Source organism: Haemorhous mexicanus, chromosome 24 (genome assembly GCF_027477595.1).
Source record: "Haemorhous mexicanus isolate bHaeMex1 chromosome 24, bHaeMex1.pri, whole genome shotgun sequence".
NCBI classification, from domain to species: Eukaryota; Metazoa; Chordata; class Aves; order Passeriformes; family Fringillidae; genus Haemorhous; species Haemorhous mexicanus.
The window spans coordinates 586,643-610,256 of NC_082364.1; the positions used below are offsets into that span (position 1 = coordinate 586,643).

General features: G+C 44.7%; 1 protein-coding gene across 4 annotated transcripts in view; it reads left to right on the plus strand.

Moving 5' to 3' along the window:
* ARHGAP32 (Rho GTPase activating protein 32) overlaps window positions 1-23,614 on the plus strand; it is a 237,706-nt gene that overhangs the window by 47,306 nt on the left and 166,786 nt on the right. For 2 of the 4 annotated variants that reach the window (XM_059867413.1, XM_059867414.1), the window contains exon 1: window positions 14,863-15,014. The exons of the other annotated variants lie outside the window; for them this stretch is intronic. In XM_059867413.1, coding sequence (XP_059723396.1) covers window positions 14,899-15,014 — 116 coding nt within the window. In that variant the 5' untranslated portion in view covers window positions 14,863-14,898. Of the gene's footprint in view, window positions 1-14,862; window positions 15,015-23,614 lie in introns of those variants that run through there. 4 annotated transcript variants of the gene reach the window in all.

Below are 23,614 nucleotides of genomic sequence, written 5' to 3' on the forward strand. Positions count from 1 at the left end.
TTTTCTCCCCCTCAGTATATCTTCCCCCCTTCTCATTCACACTCAAAGCCTTTCTTACAGAAAGTCTTTGTTTCTCCGCCTTTTTTTGCCTCTTGTAGGTTACTTTGTCATGGGGTGGGAGTAAGGGACAGCAAGAAAAAAACATGGCAGTCTTTAGATCTTTATTAAAACCACACTTGGTAAGACTTAATGTTTTTAGAAATGCTTTCCTGAGCAGCTGTCACTTTCAGTGCGCACTTCTCTAGTCAGAAAGGCATTTTGAGTTCCTTTCATTTTCTTAATCTTCATTTAAATGCAGCCCCTTAAACTCCCAAGAGTGATAATTGGACACACAATTTACTAGTTCTGGAATGCTGGGTGTTTGGCACTAACAGAATTGGGATGAAATCAACTGTGAGTCCTCCTATTTGATCTGGGAAAGATGTGTCTGAGCTTTTCTGTAGTGATTTAAAGTGATGGGGATGGTCTTGTTTTTAATTTGCAAATATTGGGCCTTCTTGCAGGTTACCCCTATATGTAACCTTTGTATAAGGTTATATATTGAAAGCAAATTCTTAAGCAAAAGCTGTTCATTTGGAGAGCCTGCAGTGAGCATTAGAAGCCTGAGAAATAAGTGTGTTCTATATGTGGTGCAATGAATAGAGTTTAAATTTTCTTTTATATCATCTTGATTTTCTTAAGCTTATTGCATATGCTTAGAATTTTTTTCTAATTTCCTTTGTAAAATTATTCTTTGTTTCCCAGATAGTAGGACACAGAAAAAAGACTATTACTACCACTGCAGATTAGAAGCCTTTAGCAGAGACCCTGGCTTTGTCACCAGTTCTGGTTCACAATTGCAGCCCTTAGGCATGAAATTGTCAGAAACATTCAAATAATCACCTCATGTGCTTGAAATCTATCTGGTGCTTCCTCAGATTCATCCCTGAGGAGTTGTTGGCAGTGTTTGTTTTCACGCTGGAAATATGAACATATTGAACAGTTGCATAATAGTGATGAGCCTTTTAAACAAGTTTCAGAATCCCCCATGGGGTGGTCACAGAATCACAGGATCAGGTTGGATCTAGGTTGGAAAAGCTCTCCCAGGCCATCGAGTCGAACCTGTGCCCGATCCCCACCTTGTCCCCGGCCCAGAGCACTGAGTGCCTGTCCTGATTTGATGGTGCCACGTCCAGGCCTTCCTTGGACACCTCCAGGGATGGGGACTCCACCCCCTCCCTGGGCAGCCCCTTCCAGTGTTTAATGACCCTTTCTGTGAAGAAATTCTCTTCATCCCATGCTTTTGGGTGTTGGTGCCAGTGGGATTGTTCTTAGTGGTGCTTTTGACCCAGGGCAAATGTCTGTCTCCATGGTCAGGTTTGAAGATGTATTTATGTTTGAAGACATATCTGTTTTTGAGGGGAGTGCAGAATTTTTCATCTGATGCTTTTATTTGCATTCAAAGAGCAGTCTCTAAATCTGTTGTGGCAAATACGCACTTTTTTATAAAAATACTAACCTGTAAATATTGATTACGATGACTTCTTTGCACCAAATTACAGTGTACTTGTGCCAGGGCATGAGTCACCTGCCACCCCACAGTTGTCACCCAGGAGTCTGACACTTGTGTTTCTTTTTATAGGTTTGACTTAAACACAGCGACTTACTCATTTCCCTCCATTCCTCTTACAGAAATTGAGTCTCAAGACATCCTAAAAGCCATGTGTGGATTGTTGAGATGTTAAAAAGGGACAGCCTGTTCTTCCTGGAGAGAAATCAGAGGTGTTGGGTTTGGAGGGGTTTTTGGTGGGACTGGAAAAATAGTCACAAGTGATTCCACATGATCCATGTGTGTTTCCCTGGAAACAATGGCCCTACCTTGCCATGTCACCATGCAGGTACTGTAGGGAGTTGTCTTCCTCATGGTAGTAAGAGCTGGTGGTTGGTGTTGGAGCTCTGCCATGGTGCAGGTCTGATCTTCAGCTGCCCATGATTTATTGAAAGCTTCTCTGCTGATGCATAATGTGCTGCTCTGCTACACTATTTGCAATTATCTTATATTGGGTCAAATGAAACATTCATTTCTTTTTGCAGTCTGTGAAAAAATTTGTTACTTGTTTGGTTTCTGTGCCTGCTCAGGGGTGAGCTCAAAGGACTTATTTTGGCTCAACAAAATGTGCAGGAGATTGTCTGCCTTCCTTGCTGGCCCCACATGATTTTTCTTCCTCCTGCTTTATTGAGGAAGAGGAGTCTGTATCAGGAGGAGCCAGCATGGCCTGTGAGGAATGGGGAGACAGAGCTGGGATTTTGGAGACCTGACTGATATCCCACAGTAATTAACTGTGTGCTCAGACTAGTGATTTAATGCCCCATTCCTTCATTTCTTCTCTGGCTTTTCTGTGCAGACTCCTCCGTTGGGTGCATGTTTCTGCTGGAACTGTGGAGTTCAGTCCATGCTGGGACTGCCAGACACAACTGGAACTAACTCACTGAATGGAAATGTGGGTTTATTTGCTTTCTTTAATGATAGTAATCACTCAGGTGCTGGTATCTTATCCTGTATTCTCTTCTGATTTACTGACATCATTTGTCCTGAAGTTTTGATGCTGTTGAGCCCTTGTGCCCATGGAGAATAGATGCTGGAGATCCGTTTAAAATATCTGGCAATAGATGTCATAGAAATCCTGTCCCTGTCCCCCTGAAAGACTGGAGGGTAAGCCTTGAGCCAGGGTTCAGGTAGTGCTTTTCAGGAAAAGCTTGTATTTAGCAGCTTATATTGGATTCCTTCTCTTTACTCTGTGAAGAATTTGATTTATGCCAGCAGCAGTTCTTTATGAAATAATGGAAGTGAGTTTGTGAACCAGAAGAGAGGGTGGCTTGACCAGCGAGGTGGCTTTAGGGGAATGTTACTTTCCCATATTTAGGAAGTTACAAAGGATACAAACAAGTGTTCTCTTTAGCTCCTTGGGCTGGATTTGTCTGCAGTCTCTTTTTTCCCCCAAGAGCCGCATCCTCTCAAGCACTGTTCACAAGCCTGTAACTCTAAGCAGTCACTGAGATGTGTGTTTAAAAGTCTATGCATGACCGACTGCAGCAAGGCAGGCAACAGTGGAGCATCCTTGTGGATCCTTTATCTTGTACCTTGTAGGAGGGTCTTGAATCATGACTTAGGAGCTTCAGGTTGTTGACCTGAGCTCTGGTGATTTAATCTGTTACCATTAAATCTGTGATAACCCCTTGAGGGCTGTGTTGATTTGGCATGGCCTGGCTTTTTGGTAATGGTGGGGGAGGAAACCATGGGGGGGGCACAGGGGTAGCTGCTAGAAGCTCCCACCATGTCTGACAGAGTCAACCTCTGATGGCTCTGAGGATGGACAATTAGAGAGGCTGCTGGCCCAGTTTGAGAGGTTGGTAATGCCTCTGGGATGACATACTTCAGAAGAAGATCAAAATGGCACGCGTGCAGGTTTTTCCTGAGCGGTGGGGAGGTGCCATGGCCGCCACCATGGCCTGCGGTGAGCCGTGCCTGCCTGGCCGTCCCAGCCAGTTGTGCTGCACGCACACAGGCAGGGCCGGTGCCAGTGGCTGCTCCTTCCCAGTGCCCCGTGTGAGGAGAGGTGATGGGCACTGCCCACGCCATCGTGGTGGGGCCACATGGCCAATGGCGAAAACGTGGTGGGGACTCCCCTGTGCAGAACCTGGATGAAACCATCCTCTTGGTGCCGTGGGATTTTTAAGAATCTTTAAATTAGTGGCACTTGTTGGCAATGGTACCTATGGGCAGCAGTGCCAGAGCTGAGATTCCTCTGCAGGCCATGGTGAGGACTGTGGTAAAACAAACTGTCCCCTTGTAATGCGTGGAGTCCACGGGGGATGCAGAAATCCAGTTGCAGCCCGTGGGAGAAGTGCTCCCACCGGAGCGGGTGGATGCTGGAGAAGGCTGTGATCCAGTGGGAGACCCAAATAAAGAGAGAAGGCTCCTGCTCCCAGAAATAGAAGAGAAGGCCCTTACATCCAAACTAGAGCAGCCTAGTCTTAAAAGACTGCACCCCGTGGACAAGTGACAAACACCACAACAGTTTTGGGAAGACTGTTTGCCCATGGGAGGGACCCCATGGCATAGCAGAGGAAAGACTCCCTACTGTGTGTGAACAGAAGATCATCTCGAGTGATGAACTGACCAAAACCCCCATGCCTTTTCTCCCTGTGCTGTCAGTGGGAAGGAGGGTGGAGCTGGGGGGGGAAATGATGTTTTAAAGGCTTATTTTAGATCTCATTTTCCTCCTCTGACTCTGTTAATAATAAATTTACTTTATACCTTTAAATTTGAACCTGTTTTGACTTTAGAATATTTTCTCCTAGTCCTTATTTCAACTCATGAGCCCTTCATTGATTTTTCTCCCCTCCTGGGCTTAGCTGTAGCAGAAGAAAGTAAGCAAACAACTTCCATGGGTCCTTGGCATTTGGCCAATGTCAAACCACGATGGGGGAAAGGAATGATAATAATTGTAAACATACCACCTTTTTGCTGAGTGGAATATGTTCAGTATTTGTTAAAAGGAGTATTGCGTGTGTGTAAAATCAATGGCTACATTGTGTGAATGTGGAGTGTAAATGGCTGTGCTTAAAGTAAAACCCAGCCTTGCTGCAGAACTGTGAGCATGAAGACAAATAGCACATGAAATCCTCAGTTCGTTCCAGTTACTGAGAAAATGCTTTAAATCTATTTTCCAGTTTGTGTTTAATTTTAGTTACCTGTGGATGTGGGAACACCTAGAAGTGTTACGTCATGGAGACAGGAGAGACGGGGTTTTAAACTACCTTGTGTGTTCATTATATTCTGGAAACTTAATGTGGAAGCAGCTTTTTAGCCTGGTGTGGACAATTCCCAGCTTTCCTGCTGTGTGTTCAGCAGGGCTGGTTTGGGGGCCGGGTGGCCAAGGCTGCCCCAACCTTGCAGTGCGAACCAGCCTGGCTGAGCTCTCCTGATTCTGGGGTAAATTACACTGGGCACACCTTGGTTTTTATTTCCCAGACATATTTTTGGAACATCTTACTCCTCACTTTTCTAGTAGGTGTGTTCAACAGCTTCTGTTATTCCCTTTCCCATCAAACCAATAATGAAATTCCAGAGTGGTTTGGGTTGGGAGAGAACTTCAAGCCCATCCTGTCCCACCTCCTGCCATGGGCAGGGACAACTTCCACTAGACCAGGTTGCTCCAAGTCCCATCCAGCCTGGCCTTGGAGACTTCCAGGAATGGGAATGTTAGCAATTCTGGATGTTGAGCCTGGGCAGCAGGGCTGAAATATCCTTTTCTGTGTGTCCTTTTCCCCCTGACCATTACACTTTGATATTTTCTGGCTATAACACACACCCAGGCTTCTCACATGGTGTTCTCTATGCAATACTAATGAAAAATTTGCTAGAAGATTCCTCAGGCTTTTGCTCTACTATTTTCCTGTGGTGCTTTGTAGGTTTATTATATCTTAAAATGTTTAGATTATACCCATAAGGAAAGCAATTAACAAAAATCTGTGCATCAATGGATTATAATGAAATAAAATTAGATTTGTCTTTCATGTTCTTTTTTTTCTGTTTCAGAAAAAGTGTAATCTCCTTCATGTTCAAAACAGCCATTTTATTGTCATTTAATAGTGTGCTGTGTTAAAAAGCTTTTAGTAGTGTTGAAAAAAAAAATTGCAGAAGCTGTACTTGGAGAAAATACAGAACTTACCTTTTAATAGAAAGCATTTATGTCCAGTTTTTAACAAAATCAGCGATTTTTCATGAAAAGATTAGGATAAAAAAGCATTCTCTGCTTTGTTTGTCTATTTTTCTGAGTGGTAGCCAGACTTGATCCTTACCTTGGAACATCAGAGGATGAGCTAAAGCTTGGAGGTGCACTGGTTTTCTTTGGGGGTTAGGAGCAGGAGCAGCATTTCTTGCTTTGCAACATTTGTGTGCTGTAACATAAGATCTACATTTCCATGCTTTATCCCCTTCTCCAATGTTTAAACACAAAAATAAACCCCAGTAGCAGCAGAACGATCCTTTCCTGAGGATCTCAGTGATCTTGTCCTTCTCGATGCAGAGTGAATGTCAGCATGAGAGAGAGAGAGACTGAATGACAGTTTCCATGAATATTACTCAAGCCTCATAAAACAGAATATTAATATGTTTATAGCACTGGAATGGAGGAGAATTTGCAGATACAGAGCTGTGATTGACCAAATAAATGCCCTGCAGGCCAAGATAACACTATCCCTGAACAACGAGAAATTTCACCTGTGTTTTGGAACTTCCTGCATATTGTGTTTCTGTCCTGTTGACTGTTTCTCTGTGTTGAGGCAGCACCTTCTGTGAAGGACAGCCTCTACACTTCATTTATTTGGGGTGTTCCAGCTACTTGTGTTTGGAAGGAATTGGTGCTTCAGTGCTGGGTGCAGATCACAGGCTCTTCCAGAGGGTTCCAAACACTCCTATCAATGCTGCTGGGTTTTCCCTGGGCTTTTCTGAGCTCCTTTTCTGTGTAGGTCCAGGCTTCCCAAGGCTGTAAGAGTCACATCCAAGTATCAGCAGTGTTCCAAGTCACTCCTGAGCTTCCAGTGTAGCTCCCTCATGGCTTTCATTTAGTTTTCCATTTATTTACCTCCCAAAAGCCCCAATACCTTTACACAGCTGGAAGAAGCCTTGTATAAAGGTGAGTTCCCAATTTGAGGTGACCTGTGTGATGCTGCTTGACACACAGGCTTTAAAATTCAGGGTTATACCAAGAATTTCCTAATTTCCTCTCCCAGTCTGCCCTGTGGTACAGAACTGTCTGGACTTTGTGAGACTGAGCTGATCCTTCTGCTGCTTCTCCTGTGTCCCCCACTTTGATAGTACTGTGTGTTGTCTCCCTTCCGCAGTCCCAGCTGATTTAACTGGACTTCTTTCCCTTCTTCAGCTTTCAAACTTGCTGCAGAGTAGAGTACAGACTGTCACCTGTATTGGGCTTGGAGTAGGAATGCTTTTCCTAGCTGTATTTCCAGAGCCAGGAAAATAGCTCTCTGTTAGCATAACAGTGTGTCCCATGTCTGGATAAATGACCTGGGAGAGCAAATCCTGTACTTTGTCAAGTGGTCTTGGTGTCAAGGTGTCAGTGCTTGTGTCAAGACCTTTGGATAATTCATTTAACTTTGGCTGGATTTTGTTAGCATTTCATTTGCCCATCAAAGTTGTGGGCATAAAATATTGATTTAGGGGCAGTAGAAGGACAGTGTTAAAAACTAAAACCAAGCTATGTTCCTCAGCTTTCTCCATAGGTTTAAAAATTGCAAGACTTTCTTGAAAGACTTGCTTTTTTAATTGTAGCAGGGTAAAGTAGTTTCTTAGAAAGCAGCACTTGGGAAAGAAGATACAGGACATTTTGTGATAATGAAGGAGTGAAAGAATGGAAAGAAGAATATTGATAAGAGGTTGTGGACAGGCTGAAGTAATAGCAGCAGTAACAATGAAGGATGTGAGTGGAAAAGTGGGGTGATAAGGTGGAGAGCAAGAAACAAAGGATGAGAACTTGAAAAAGAGAAAGCAGTTGAGTAGGAACCTGATAAAGTAAAGCAATGGAGAGAGATGTGAAGAGCAGGGCAAAAAGAAAGTTGGCTGTCAGGTTTTGGGGCATTTGATATGGCTTAAAACACACTTAAGTAGAGGAGGAACGATTCTGAAAATGTCTTCTAATAATATGAGAGCAAGGCGGAGGTCATGAGAGGTCTTTTAAAGATACCTTCCTGTTCAGTAGTGTTTGTGCAGAATCCAGCTTCAGTCAAATGAAGCTTCCTGCAGGATTCACAGGCTCACTTTCTGGGATGTGTGCCCTCACTTCTTCATCAGTCCCAAATCACTGATCTCTGAGTAAATAGTGCACATTCTTTTATGGGTTAATGTGGAGAACTTGGTATGACACTGAGTGCAAGCTCTGAGAGGTTACACAGGCAGCTTTGGGAATGTTCGAGTAATCACTGCTCTTCTGACTTTCAACTCCATGCTTTTTACTGGGAGAACATCAGCAATATCCTTTACTAGATGAGGTGCTTGGATGCTGAGTGTGGAGAAGGAAGGTTTAACTGCCTTCTAATCTAACATGATTAGAAAGAACTGAGAGATTGTACAGGTGGAGGTATTTAAACCACGGTATCTACAAACTTTAATGTCTGAATAGGCAAAAGTATAGCCCTGTTTCAGAGAGGATCAGTCAGAGTGAAAGGAGAATGATGGCTGTGATAAAAGCAGGCAGTTTCAGGGAAGACAGAAATTCTCCTCTCTTTATTTCCTTGCAACTGTCTTGGGGGATATTTTAAATAAAAGCTTTCATCTAGGAGGAGACTGAGGTGAGATAGAGGCAGAATTATTGCTAGAGCTATTACAGTGTATTCCTGTGAGTCAAATCGTGATTGCCTAATATAAAACCAGAGCAGCTCATTGCCAGCTTTACACCTGGGGAAAAAGCAAACTGGAGTTCTTTGTAGGACTGTGTATTTAGACACAGTGTATTTAGTGCCTGACAGCTACACCAGAGATGCTTAATGCACTTCCCAGCTCTTCCACGTGGAAAGCTCCCTGCTGTGCAGGTGTGGAGTCAGATCACTCCTGTTGCAGAGGAGAGACTGTGCAATCCCATAGGATACCTTCCTGCAGCTAAAGGTGCACTGCTCTGGTGGTCTGGACTGTCCACGGTGCTCGCAACTGACACACATTTTTCAGTTCATATGACAAAAGAGAGGATCAGCATGTACTTAAGGAGCAGCTGGGCTGAAAAGGGTCTTGGGGAAATGTGGAATGATGCTCAGGAAGGAGAGGGATGGACAGATGGGGGAAGCATTTGAAATTTTTCAACTCCTCTGCAGTCTCCTCTGGTTATGGATACATGGATGCTCAAATCACTTGCAGGATGTTCTTTCTGTGTCCTTGCTAGTGAAGAACTGTTGCTCTGGAAAAAAAGGCTGCTCTGTGAGTTGCTGTCTTGTGGGTGCCAGATCCTGCTACCCGGGGAAGCTGTGACTTGGGGGCCCTGAAATGTGTCTGTGCCACTGCCATTTGATCTGTTCCTCCACTGCTCAGACTTGGTTGCTTTCCACCACATTCAGTCTCAAACTCTAGCTCTCTCTTGTGGGCCCCTTCTGTCATCCAGCTTTAATGGACAGAATTTCTCTCTTGGCCATGAATTTTAAGGGCAGCAGAGCTCTTCTCAGCAGTATCAGGAGCTCAAACACCTCTTTCCCCCGAGCTGCCACTGCTCCTCCCTGCTGATGAACCTGCTCTTGTTTTCTCCAAGGCTGGAGAAACCCAGACCTTGTGTGTGATCATTACTGTACATGTTTCCCTCTCTCACATCTCTGTTCTCCGTCCCTCGGGAGTTTTTCTTGTCCTTGTAGCTTAACTTGCACTTTCTCAAGGTTCAGTGAGACAGGTTTTCAAGTCTTAAGCCAGGTGGAAACAAGTCCAAGGAATGAGCTGCTCCTGAGCTGTGACACTGATGATCTGTCTCTCCATAGTAAACTTGTGAAAATGTAAATTTTTAACAGAGGTTGCTGTTTACTTTGCACTACAGAGTTCTCTTTTGCCATGTCTAAGAAACTTTTGAGGGGAATACCTCTGCTCATTCCCAGAGGGCAGGTGCTGAGGAATTATGGACAATGCTGAAGAGAGCAGGTGGATCACACAGAGACACACCTTGGGCACAGCACCACAGGACAAGCACAAACTTATCCTGATCAGCAGCTTGCTCAGACTGTTTGGGGGAGGAAGAAAGGCAGTGTGAGAATGCAGCAATTACTCATCTAGTTAAATGTCTGCTCCACAAGACTGGTTTCCCTTTACCCTGGAATAAGGTTTTGCTAACAGTAAGTTGCAGGGAGTATCTGTTTCTCCTTCTGGCAGGGATTCCACCAGTGAAGATTGTGGTTCATGACTTAAAAACACATGCTGTGTGTGCCACACAGGACTTGGAGCCAGGTAGGGACTCCTTAGCTTCCTCTTTGTGTGCTGTGTCTGGTCTGAAGTCTTGAGTATCCTATTGGAGCTTGACACTTGTGCATTTTATAACGCAAACTCATAAGAAAGAATCTGAGTTTCCAGTGTGGGCTTGACTGTGGAGTGTCAGGCTTTGCAGCATTAGGGTTGTGCAGGAGTGCCACAGAATGTGCCAGTGTCTTTGCACAGGTACAGCACCTGATGGCTCAGCTTGGCTCAGGTTTAGGAGGGGGAGGTGGGACACTCAGTTCCATGTGCTTGCTCGGCATCTCTAGCAATGGCTGTGCTGCTGAGTGATCCTTTCACAGACTGTGTTGTAGCAAAAACTGCATTTGACACCTTTGAACATAAGGCTTGGTTGGGAGCTGAAGATGTCCCACATTATATACCCAGTAGAGCTTGGTCTCCACATCCCAATCACCCTTTTGCTATGAAGTTTGCAGGGCTAGGTTTTCACTGAGATCCTGAATTGTTTCTTCTCTCTTTCCTTTGATAAACACATATACTCTGCAGTTTATGAGATCAGTAACACACCTGCAGCAGATTGGTTGGACATCACAAACCCAAGGTCTATACCAAGGAATTCAGCAGGACAGAGGTCTGGAGATGCAATAACTGTCCTGGAGGTGCAGTAACGCATAGCTGGGTAAATGGCCCTTAAGATGATTGACTGGAGGAGGTGTGCAGCAGTGGCAGTACACTGGTGTTTAAAGTGGAGCCTTGGGCGTAGCTCTTGCCTGGGAGAGTGTGCAGGAATGTCCCGCTGGACAGGGACTGGGAGGTGCCTGCTCAGCATTTCTGCCTTTATGTGGGAGCATGGCTGCAAACAGCCTTTCAGAGGCTCATCCAGCCCTAGCTGTGCCTGAGGAGCCTCTGATGTGGGCACAGCTTGAAAGGCTTTTACATATGTTTTGTCAGTCACAAAGTGCAGCCTAGTTTTCTCTTTCCTGTGCTGTGATTCACCACGTTCTTCCGGTATAAAACCACCATTTTTCATATAAAATTGCATTAAACAGGCCCTGAACAACTGCACTCTGTGGGTGGGGGAGGCAAATGTCCTGTCATAATCCTCAGCAGAGAGCAGTTTGTGACCTATATCATTAATTAGCAGTGAAATAGTTCTCAGCTTGGGCTAGCAGCAATATTTTATTTCAAATATTTTAGTTTCTTGGTTCCAGCTGTCCAGTTGGTCTTTGTTTCCTGACCTTGCTTCAGTGCGTATTGAGCAGCACCTCAGCTAAAATTGTGGTTGTAAAATACCCTACAAGAATGGTGGTACTTCATATAATTTACTCAAAAATTTGTATATCTTAACATTGAACTATTTTCACATTAAATTTAATTTACTTTTGGAAACAAAAGCAATCCTACAGTGTCTTCTTCTGCATACATTATTAATGGCAATCCATTTTTAATTTAATGAAAAATTATGCAAAGAGCAAGGGAAGAAGGCTTGTAGCATCTTTGGTCTTTCTTTGCCTGGATAACCTCAAGCAATCAAAGTGGTTATATTTAAAATCCTCTCTTGGTTGGCACTTTTATCTTCTTAAATGCAATAGTGTTTAAACTCAGAGAAACAATCCAAGGTGGAAAGAAAGTACTGGCAGAGGTGAGAAGTGGTAAAGAATTGTATTATCTTCTTCCTTAAGTGGTTGACAGAAATTTCTGTTAGGAGAGAATTGTCTGAAATAGGCGTTGCTGTTGCAGCTTCCCAAAATTTATTTACCTGGTAGAAAGCTGAATCATTATGTAATCAAATTATCCGTGTTAGTTTTATCAACCTGAAGTTAAACAAATTGGTCATGGGTTCAGCCGTGTCATAGAGCAGCTTTCCAGGTTGGAGATTTTGAATTTGACTCTGAGCCGCCCGCTGTTACTCCAAGGATTAAGAGATAAAATGTTTCCAAGCCAATTCCTATTTTAACAGCAAATTAGAGTTTGCAGTTAGTGATACCTTTCTGCTCTGCTCTCCTAATTGAAAAAACAGCAAAAACCCCCATTTGAGTCATTTGTTATTGTGATAATTCAAGCCCTAACTAGAGGGAAAGCAAAGCTGACTGGAGAGAGATCTTGTCTGCATTGGAAAAATGATCTATTATTGTCAAAACTTACTTCCAGCAGAACACAGCCCATGTGCAGCCCATGTGCAGGAAACTTGTGGGGTTACATCAAACCATAGCAGTTTTGAGCCTGATTGTCTAAGAGACATCTTAAAGACCTTTTTAAATGTGACATTTGGACATGCACAGTGGTGTTCCTAATAACTGGTGATTTCTAGTTAGCTGTGAAACAAAATCCTTATTGCTGTTTAGCTGTACAGTCCTGAGCCCTGGCCTTGGAAAAAGGCTGTGCTTCACTGAAAAATGTACAGATAAAGAGCAAGAGAGGCTCTGGCCTTGGTGGGTTTGTAGCTGAAGTAGCGGGAGAACAGGTAGCCCTGGATGAGGAGAGAGGAGCTGGCAGGAGGAGCTGGAGGTGGGATCTCAGCATGGAAACACAAAGCAGCAGCAGGGCACAATCCTCTGCCATGCCCCTAACACCTGGCTGTGTAGGGAGTGCATGTGCTCAGTCTCTCTGCACTGAAATGCACCATCTCTCTCCTTGTCATAAGTTCCAGGTAGTTGGAAGAGTCTCCTGAAGCTGTAGTGAAGACATTTCCCTAATTTTTCCCCACAGCTATTTCTACTCCTCTAAGCCAGGTAGTAGACCTTAAGCTGTAGCAGGTGCAGTGTGGACAGTGTCTGTTGTGCTTTTATGCTTTATCACTTTCTGAAGTGACAGCTTTGGTTTTGCTTTGGTTCTCTTTCATTCAGCTTGGATTGAACAGTGTTCACCAGAAACTGTGGAGCTGGGTTTTAATCTCACTCCTTTAAGCAGAGGTTTATCTTCTATCTGTGGTCACCTTAGGGTGCAGTATTTTATTGTAGCACACCTGGGTGGAGAATTTCCACAGAATTTCCTACCTTGTGTTCTCATTCTGTTGGTGCTTTGGGGCCTTGGCCCACTGGGGACCTCTGCCTTGGCTCTGTCCCCATCACTTCATAAAAATCCTTCACTTGTCAGTGTGCTTCTGTTTTCTCCTGTCTTGGAATTTGAATTAACTTCTCCACTGAAGTCAGAAAGGTCAAGTCCACCAGTTGAGGTATAAAATCCCTGGGATTAATCCACCCAGTATCCCTTGGTCTCTGTCACTGGGAGCTGCAGGTGAGGGGTCCAGGGGTAGGAATGGTCTTTAAACAGCTTCTGCAGCCCAGCAGCCACTGATGCAAAATGAGAACATCTTTTTTTCCTCAATGGACATGTTGTTTCTTATTAAGGTCTTCTGTCTTTAGGTTGTCCCATTCCTGCATGTCTGTTTTGGTGAAAAAAAGAAAAATTAGTGTTGGGAAAGAGGGATTTGGAAAGGATCATTAAGCTTTCTAGGCACAGAACAGGTATAACCTGTTTGACTTTGCTCAGCTTTGCCAAGCTTGAATCTTCCCTGTCTCCTGTAAGTGCTGAGCTCATGCTTGGCCTGGCAGTGTCCTTAGGCATCAGGGCTGATGAACAGGGTTATTGTCACTTGGTTATACAGTATTTAGCAAGCAGTGGTGATCCAACCATTACAGATTAAAAAATAACAGTTATACAGACTGTATAATTTGGGGTTGTGCAGCCTCTTCTGTTGAATTTTAAACAAAAAGGTGTTGGTTTGGAAATCTTTTTGTCTTTTTGTCTTTCTAAACTTGGTGTTTTGCCGATCCAAAAAGCATACAGAATTTCACCCCCTCCAAATCTTCACGTACACTGATAACCCTCGGCATCTACTGAGTTGAAAGGAGCTATGTGCAAAACCTTTAAATTCCACACGGAATTTCCACGGGCTGCAGCCAGACAATAGCCAGCATTGCTACAAATTCTAGCTTGTACCTTTGAGCTTCAGGCAGGAGTAGCAGTGATAACAATACAGAAATTCTTGGGCTGTTTCATAGAAGTGAGAAGAGCTCTGCATTCTATACTGATGCAGAAAAATTAAAATGACTTGATGAAGGTCACACAACAAGCTGATGGCCAAGCCAGGACTGAGCGTCATCCATCATCCAGGCTTTCCTCTTATTTGCTAGACGTCAGTGCTTTGGATGGAGCACTCATCATCCTCACTGCTACATTGGTGGTCTGCTGAAGGATTTCAGTCTTCTAATGGGATCTGAAAGTTGGGTTGTAGTAATTATTTCTCATTTCTGGTTTGGTGTGTGAACCAGAAATTGTAAAAGCAGTTTTTACACAGCTCCTTTTCAAACTGGCTGCATAAACAGAGAAATAAATGAAGGCTTACAAGTCTCCTCTGGGAATGCAGTAAATATTACCCTGTTTTCCAAAAGGAGGAAGCAGAACAGCAAACACATTAATGTGATATATCCAAGGTTAACCAGTTGGCAGAACTGGGAATAACTCTTGCTTGTATGGTCCTTACTGGTCACTTGTTTAAGTGTTATTTAGGGGTTGGACCATGCAGAGCAGGTGAAAACATCCCTCCGTGTGTCTGAGGGACGGGGATGAAGGTGATCAGGGTAAGAGATGCCTTTTCCTCCTGCAGCCGGGAAAGGGTTACAGCTGAAATGCCTGTAGCAGCCTCAGGAAAACATGAATCGGTGCTGCTGAGGGAGGGCAGGATGGAAGCGCAGACCCGCCAGCTGCCTTGTTCTTTTCCATTATAAACACCCCTTTTTGGGGGGTTAAACCCGGGGCTCTGGAGCATCGCGGCGGGGCTGGCGCGGGAGCAGCCCCTACCCCAGACGCTGCCCCTTCCTTCCCCCGGCAGCTCCATCCCGCTGCTGCCGCGGCCCCGTGCGTGCTGTGTGTGCTCTGCTCTGTGCTGCGTGCTCTGTGCTGCGTGCTCTGTGCTCGCTGTGTGCCGTACACGCAACATGGAGGGAGGGACCGGCGCCGCCGCCGCCTTCCCCGGCAGCCGCTCGGCCGCGCTCGCCGCGGGCACCGCCGGAGCCGGAGCCGGAGCCGGGAGCGGCCTCAATGGATCGCACAGGTCAGTGCCAGCCATACCCTCAGGACGCTCCTCCGGGACGAGCCTCCCTTCCCCTCCTTCATTTTAACCCTCATCAATGGCGTACTGAGACCGTATCTCCGAGGGATGTAATTGTTTCACACTTGGTCAGAGCCGGCGATGCATAATAATATAGAGCGGGATTAAGGAAGGCAAGTGTGGCGTTTCCACCCAGCAAATGCAAGTTCATTTTAATATTTGCTGTATTTTTTAACCCATGTAAATGACTGTTTGTCTTAAGTGGTTGAGCGTTTGAATGGAGAAAGGTTAATTGCCTGCTTCAGCCACATTACACTGTGTAGCTCCCACCAGCATGCAGAAAGCAGACAAAGTCTAATTTTGCATCCCATCCTTTTTGTGACAGCAGTCCTTGAGGCATTTTCGGGTAAAGCGTGTAGAATGCGGTTATCAGCATGACAGAAAATGCTTTTTTTCTACTAAAAAATGCGCTATATCCTGTGCATAGCAGAGAGGAGCACACAGTGTGTACTTTGTGTGAAAGCAGCGGTAGGCACAAGGGCTCTTTGCTGAGCATATTTTTCTTTCCTTTCTAATGGATAGCTAAGAACTGTTGGTGGGATATGGTTTTAGGAGCAGTAGTTCTTGAGGGCCAGGGTGTCTTATGTGTGTTGTTAAAATTCTTGTGGAATGAGGCAGTGCTGATTATCTTCAGGGCAAATCATCTCCTTCACCCTGGGCTCGGGTTTGTGCTGTGCCTGATAGGAAGTATTCCTGGTGCTGCTGCAGTTCAACTGGGATTTTCTACCTCAGGGCTGAAAGTGAATAAATATTTACTGCTGAGGTAAAAAGGAGGGAGCTATGGACCCACTATCAGTTAAAATTTGCTGTTACCACCTACCTGGATAACAGATCAAGGCGGTTTTACCACACCAGAAGTTATTTATGAATCAAGGTGCCAAGAGCTGGAGATGCAGATCCTTATTTCACTGTTTAACACATTATCAACAAAGGCTTGGTAATTTATGCTGACTCCTCCTACTTCACTTACACTGCCAGAAACCGAAGGAGAGTAGCTCACATCAGTACTGCAAAATTTCTTTGAAGTTGTCTGTTTTCTTTCTTCCTTGAACTATTTATTCTTAGGAAAGCTGCTGCTGGATATCTGCTCATTGTTTGACTTGGGCACTGTGAGAAAAGTAGTTGGAAAATTTTGGTTCCACTTACTTGGAAACAAAACTGTATTTAAAAATTAACTGTGTCTAGTGTGCTAATGCTGAAGGCTTTACACTCCCTGGCTTCCTCTGTCATGGAAAAAGCACAAAATGCAATATATTCACAATATGTTGTTACCCAAAGATAGAGCCACAGGCTTACCAGAGGGAATTTTGTAAATAGGAACTACAGGATTTGTGTTTGGTGTGAATTGCCTTGGGAATGAAAGTGGTGATATTTGTGAGAAGCTGGCAATGTCAGTATGTGCAATATGAGGTTTCTGGCTGAAGACAGTTTAGCAGTGGTTTGATAAAATCTATGCAGTTTTCCTCCGAATGGATCTTGTCATCCAAGAAGTCTGCAGATTAAATAGGTTTTAGTTCTGGCAGTGACATCCCCTTTTTTTGTCACTTGTGCAGAGAGTCCAGAGTATGACAGAACTAAGTATGAGCTTATTTTGGTTGGCTCCCTGAATGCAGATCTCTTGCTCATGTCCTGCCTTTCAGCACAGTGATAAAATTGGTATTGTTTTTTGGAAGCAAAGCTTGCATTTAACAGGACTATAGGAGTATTTTTAACTTCCTGCTCTCACTCCAGTGCTCCTGATGGATGCTTGGAGTGTGGGGAGTTTGCTGGTTATTGTTGTCAAAGTGAATGTGCTGTACTGATGTAGATTTTCTTGAGGAAAAATGTCCTTTTCTGAGTGGCACATGGGAGGGCTGCAGCGTCCTTGTCCTGCCCATAACAGTGGCTTTGGGGCTGGAGGGAAGAGGGGCAGAAAGCAGCAGTGCTGAGCTGGTGCTAGGGCAGTGCATGGGAGGGCAGGGGCAGAGCCCTGTGTGTTCCAAGGATGGGGAATATCTTCTGAGCCAGGCTGGGGGATTGATGTTCAGAAGTGGCGCTTGGCACGGGCAGCCCGGGGTGACTTGGGTGTCACAGCATGTCTCCTGCTCACGGCTGAGCTGCCTGTCCTCCTGACCTCTGTGTGCCCTCCAGTTCCAGCACACAGCTTTCCCAGGCTCCGGCCCCCCGGGATGCTTTCCATGGAAAAAACCCCACATTTTTTCTTATGCAAGGAGGGGACAATTTTATCAGTCCATTAGTGAGCACGTCCTTGGCTCCCCCAGGTCTTTTTGCAACAACCAGTGTAACAATGTCCTGTGTGACATATCCTCAGTATTTATATCAAAAATACAAAAATAATCATTTAATCCCGCTTTGTCAAGCATTTTGGTTTAAGCTTCCTTTGTGTTGAACCGTGTTTTTCCTTATTATTTGATACTTTATGAGAACTTCATGTGCTGGTGTCAGGGACCAACGTTTAATCTTTTGATATTATGCTTCTGATAGTTGTCATTAAAGGGAATTAAATCCTTAGTTTTCACCTATGTTGAAAAAAAGGAATGCTATTCCCAGCTACTATTCAGTTATCAGCCTGAAGAAAAGAGGAAAGAAACCTTACAGAAACCCTGGTGAAAAGAAGAAATAAGGTGAGTTTGAAACGGTGGATGTGATGGACAGAAAGCAGGAGAGCTGGGATGGGATCTGAGCTTCCCAGTTCTGAGGATAAAGACCAAAGCAGGCAGCTCGTTAGCTGTTGAGTCAGACTCAACAGGGAGCAGGGTAGACTCCAGTGTCTTTTCATGTAAGGAGAAAAACAGGGACATGTACACCTTTTGTGTGTTTTTTTTTGACTATTGGGAATAGTGACAGGATGCAGTGGCAGGGGCTGAGAAGGAGTGGGCATTTCTAGAATTCCATCCAGCTCCTTAGGATGGAGTGGTGCAGCCACTCAGCTGCTCGCTGTTGTGTATTTGTTGTAGGAGGTTGTGTGTGCTGTTTCTGGAGCTTGCAAACATGCCTGATTTGGGGATCCGGAAGGAAGCTGAAGGATAACACCCCCAGCACCTGAGTGCATTTCACACTGCCAGCTGCTCCTTTGGCTGATGGGAAGATCCAGTGTGATTTAGAGTGGGGATGACAGAAGAAGGAGGAATTTGAACTTGATACCTTGCTTTAAGGTGCCATTTGCATTCTGGCGTCTCTTACATCCCATGTTCACTCCTTCTGAAAGTGTGACTGTGGAATTAGTTATCCCAGCACCTCTGGAGACACCTTGGAGGTGATGTAACCCCTGCTTTTGCCTCTCCTTACGCAATCCACATCTAATCTAGTTTACTTCTTCCCCTGGGTAAAACAGCAGTGAAAGTGCAGTACTTGCTAAAGGTCTGTTCCAGTTTTCCTTCAGTCTGGTCCGAGGAGCTTTGTGGCGTCAGAGGCCACCCTTGGTTGCAGTGGCTGTACTGGGCAGAGCCAGGCGTGCCCAGGAACAGGCTGGATGTGTTGGATCATCTGTGTCAGATTTTACTGCATTTATAAAGGGTTGGGCCTTGCCTCTCCCATCAGCAGGTCCCACGCCTGACTAAACTCCTGAAGCATCCAGAGGTGACATGGCATTGCTGCTCCTTGACTCCAGGTTCACTCCGAGGCTCCTCAAAGGTCTCAATTCTCCAGTTAATCCAGCTTGGGGAAAGACTTCAAACTTGATACTTCCCATAACGTTAAAGACTGGAAAGCCCTTGTTCTTTAGCATTCATGAGAGTTTAACTCAGCTCTTTGTTTCTTGCTTCAGACAGTTCAAGCTGAGGGCAGTTTTAGCTGGGGGATCCTGTGGCTTTTCTGGAATAAGAGATGATGTTTTCCTGGACACAGAGCTGATACACAACCAGTGGTGGTGGTTGCTCTCTCCTGGCAGAAGGATTAAATGCAGTGTGTAGCCCTGGTGGGATTTAACCACTCTTGGAAGGGGGGCAGTTTTTTGGCTGTGACTCTCCACCGGATCACCGGGTGCTTGTCCCTGTTCCGAGTGTGATGCTGATGAACACCAGGGGGCTGGGGTTTCTCCCTTCCACTGTGCATAATACAGAGATTTTCCTACTCGCAGGGTTATTGAATAGTCAAAGATTTCCCAAAATTTTTTCCCCAAGGTTTATACATTAGTGCTCCAAACCTTTTTCAGGATTGGAATGTGGCAGACGAGATTTCAGCCCTTAAGGAGTATTTTAACTGTGCAATCTGGCTTGATTCTCCGGCCACTTGTTTTCATTTGTGTGTTTCAGAAGGCTTTGTCCTTTTAGAAGTGAAACATAACAAGATACCACAGAAACCTTTTTCAGAAATAATAAATACAATATTTCCAAGCTTTTTTAGTCTGCTGTTCTCTGTGCATTTGCTCTTACTGATACTTTAGTGGAATAGCTTTGCTTGCTGTGTGAGATAAATGTCATTTGTAAATGAGCATTGTATCTCTTTGCAGTGTCACTGTGCTGGCTTCTGTTTTGGGAGTGTAAATGTGCTGGGCCAGTGCATGCCATGTTTTTTAAAAAAACTATTTACATAAAATATTCAACTGTTTTAAGTATATATGCCTACAGTGGCTCTGTGAAAATCTGTTTGTGTTCTAATAAAGGAGTTCTTTAATAAAGATAGGAGAAAGCTTTTGACAACCCAAACTCCATACAATTGAGAGTCAAAAGGTAAATAAAAAGAGCACTTAACTACTTGGTACATTTTTTTTTCACGTTTTCTGAGCAAATCTCATAATTTGGAGTGAGGGGAAGAGGGACCAGGATCAGATTTTCATGTTTTCCTTTAGTAGAACTTTGAATGGCATCAAGCGCCCAGCAAACCCCTTGCTACAGGTGAAATAAGAGTGGGTTTTGACCTTGGGCATGTGTTGTAACAAATTTGATACCAGGTGTTGGATACTCGGGCACTCTACTGTGAGGATAAAGGAAAAAGTATGTCCTCTTGACATACTTTTGTGTAAGCAAAATCTACTGCAAAACCAGCTCTTGGTGGTGTCAGCCCAGGGAGCAGCCAGAGTGTAGGAGCAGATCTGAGCCTTTTCTGCAGTTAGATTGGTCTCATTTGGAACACTGAGAGGGAGCGGGCTGGCTGGAGGACTTGCCTAGCCAGAAACAAGGCATGGCTTGTGAAAAATACAGCAAGAAGAGGAAACTATGCTGATGTCTTAATCTTGCAGGGTCTCATCTGAAGCTCAGTGTTGACAGCTTCATTTAAAGGGACTTTTGCAGCTCTGTGTGGTACCAGGGGAAGCTGCTTCTGGGCACACATGAAAACACTTAGATTTTCATGGGCTGGGAATCTCCGTTCGCTATTAACGGTGGGGGAAACAAGGCCAACACACACCAGATATTGATTTCAGAGGATGGTCCTTCTTAAATCCTGGTATCTGTGGTTGCAGAGAGCCATTAAATTTGTGCCCAGAAGGTTAACCAAAGCTGTGTTGAGTTTTTTTGTGTACAAACTAATTTGTTTAATACTGCCGCAGTTGCTCATCACATTTTGCAGGAGCAACATGATGAGATTAACAAACCTCTTCCATATCTGATCCTCAAATCCCCCTGGGAAGCTGTGAAAGTGTCAGAGCTCTGCTGCTCGTGTGTGGGGCCTGCTCTGGCAAAGCCCAGAGTTCTTCTTTATGGGACATGTTGGGATGTCGTTGCTGGGATGATGGAGGAGCTGAGCTTCCATCTGCAGTCTTGGAGCCAGCGTGAGTTTGGGAAACAGCAGAGGTGCTGAGGCTGCCAGCTAGGGGTTCATTATTGGAAAGAAAAGACAAACACCCCCTCTTTTTCCCCACTGGACTCTGGAGAGGGAAGCAAGTTTCATGGGGAGATAATTACACTACTGGAAAAACTGCTGTGACAGCTCCCAGCACCACAAGTGAAGTTCTTGTGGGGAAAAAGCCATGTTGGACACACCAACTCCTTCCTTTTTCTCCCACAGTTCATGTAGTCTGCAGGCACAGTGTTGTCCTGGGGCACTTGGAACTTCCTTACCTCCTTGCCTTGGCTTTCCTTACCAGCTTCACCCTAAAAAAGTTTGCCTTTTCTAGTGAATTTTGTTGTTTTAAAATGACACACTTCATGGTCTGGTTTAGGAATGCAGATGGACACCTGAATTATATTTTACCCTGCTTATAAAAGCATCCATGATTGATTGCCTCTGAGTGCAAAACAGGAAGCTTTTTCTTTAAAACAGAACCAAAATGAAGAAGGAGAACTCTCACAATTTCTGCGTGTGTGTGTGTGTGTGTGTGTGTGTGTATATTAAAAAAAAAAAAAGGCAGCACAGAATGAATCAAAACTCCAACTAAGTACCGATTCTGAAGCTGTGTTGTGCTCCTGGGCTTTGTTTATGCTGTGTTTTTAGCTTACAGCCCTTTCTGTGCAAATTCCATGCCTTATTTTCTCATTTTTAATTAATTTCCCCCAATTTCCCAGTGGTGTCTCTGCAGTTGACAAAAAAGGCTTTTCCTCAGTTCTGGAGTGGTAGAACCTTGGCAGAGGTGTTGCTTCTTCCCTTGTGTGCAGGACTGATAACTCGCAGAAATAATACAGCTTTTCTGCACTCTTCAGAGTTAACAAACATTGGAGACACACCATTCACACAAAAAGCTTTTCTTCAGCAAATGTTCCCGGGTTTGAGCGCATTCTCCCTTTTCAGTGCTTGACCACACATGGAACTTCTCAGGAGCAGCTGCTCACAAATAATTCCAGATGCTGAAAGACCCTGAATAGTGTTCTGTTTTATATGTAGCCTGTTTGTGTTGACCTTTTCCAATCCCTTTTCTTGCTTTTTAGGCTCAGGATCACCTCTTTGCTCATTTAAAACACATATTCAAGACACTTTTAAATCTCAAAATTCACAGACAAAAGGCAAAACTCCTTTTATTTGTTGTTCTGTTCCGTTTGGGGCTGGTAGAAAGAGGGTGTTTGGCTGCTGCTGTCACTGTCCCTCTAGAAAGAATTGTGGGATTTGCAGGGTCTGCACAGCTGTTGGGTGTGCAGACAACATCAATCCTGGTCTTGGCTTTGCTGCTTATGAATTTCAGGAGAGAACTTTATTTCCCTGAGAATTTGTTACTTAGTTCAGCGCTCAGGTTGGAACCACTGGCAATGGAAAATCTGAGCCACCTGGCCACAGGACTCTGTGAAGATAAAGATTTCCCTTCCAGGAATTGAATTCAGCTCCTTGATGCTGTTTTTCCTTATTTCTCGTGTCTTGTTTGGCAGGGGAATGTCAGAGCAAGGATGGTCACAAACGCTGTGAGTCAGTTCCAGAGGAGCCGTGGTGCAGTCAGTGAGCAGCGGGATTTGTGTAGGAGCGGCCCAGGGAGCCCCGCAGAGCAGGGCTGGGAGCGCTGGGCCCTGCTCGAGCTGGCTGAGGAGCCGCAGGAGCAGAGCTGCCAGCTGGAATGCAGCTGCTGCTGGGGCTGCCTCTGGTGCTGAGCCCTGCCAGCACAGAGCCCTGAGCTCCGTGGGCTGCGGGCACTGAGGGCTCATGGGGAGCTTGGCTTGCAGGGCTGGAGGGAAGGGCTTTAAACCTGCTGCTGTGAGGATGAGTTTTGTGTGGGTTCAGAAAGCCAGGATGAGTTAATTTGCAGCCAGAGGACCCAAAAAGGAGTGTATTTGTGCAGAATGAACTGTTCAACGGGTTATCGATGGCTCTGCTCCCTGTGCTCTCTAGCACCAGTGTGCTTCAGAACAACTCCTGCCTCCTGGAGCACAACCCTTTGAGAGCGTGTGGTACCACTCAGGGATTTTACCACGCACTTTTCCTCTGGATTCTGTGGAGACAGGTTTAATGATACATGAGGAATGCTCTATAATTGCAGATTTCAGTGGCTTTAGAACAATGATGAAAGTACACCCTGCTGGTTCATGGAGTGGGAACCTCCTCCTGGGCCTTTGCAGTACTTTCTGCTCCTTTGAGCGGTAGGAAGGGTGTTAAAAATTATGTACTTGGGTGCTAAAACCACCTGGCTGTGATGGCAAATTGCTGGAAAACATTACTGAAAGGGGAAAAGTTCAAGCTGACTTAGTAAACTAAGGGTTTTTTTTTTTCCTCAGGTTTTTATTTGACTCTCTTCATGCTGTATAAACTCACCCTCTCACACCCTGTGAACTCTGCTCTTCACACTTTATAAAACCATCATGGCAGAAATTAACAACAGAAAATTCCAGTGTATTTTCAGTTATGTGTTTTCTTTGTGTTCAGTCCTTGTATCTGTGTACAGTGGGGTTAATTTTAATTCTCCTAGCAAATAGCACAACCAAGCATCAGAAGAGAAAAAGTATCTGGAGTGATATGAGGTAATTGTGCATTTTCTATTCTTCCTTCACAAGTGCTGCATTGGCAGATCTGACTGGCTTTTGGAGCAGCTGTTAGATCAAGGAATGAGATAAAGCTGGGTGAAAGAGAGGGCCTGTCTCAGAGCTGCCATGCAGTGCTGTTAGGAGAATGCAGTACCTTTGGGATGGACTAAAAATTATTAAAATTATGTGTATACACAAGAGTAAAGTGAAAAAGATAAAATGCAG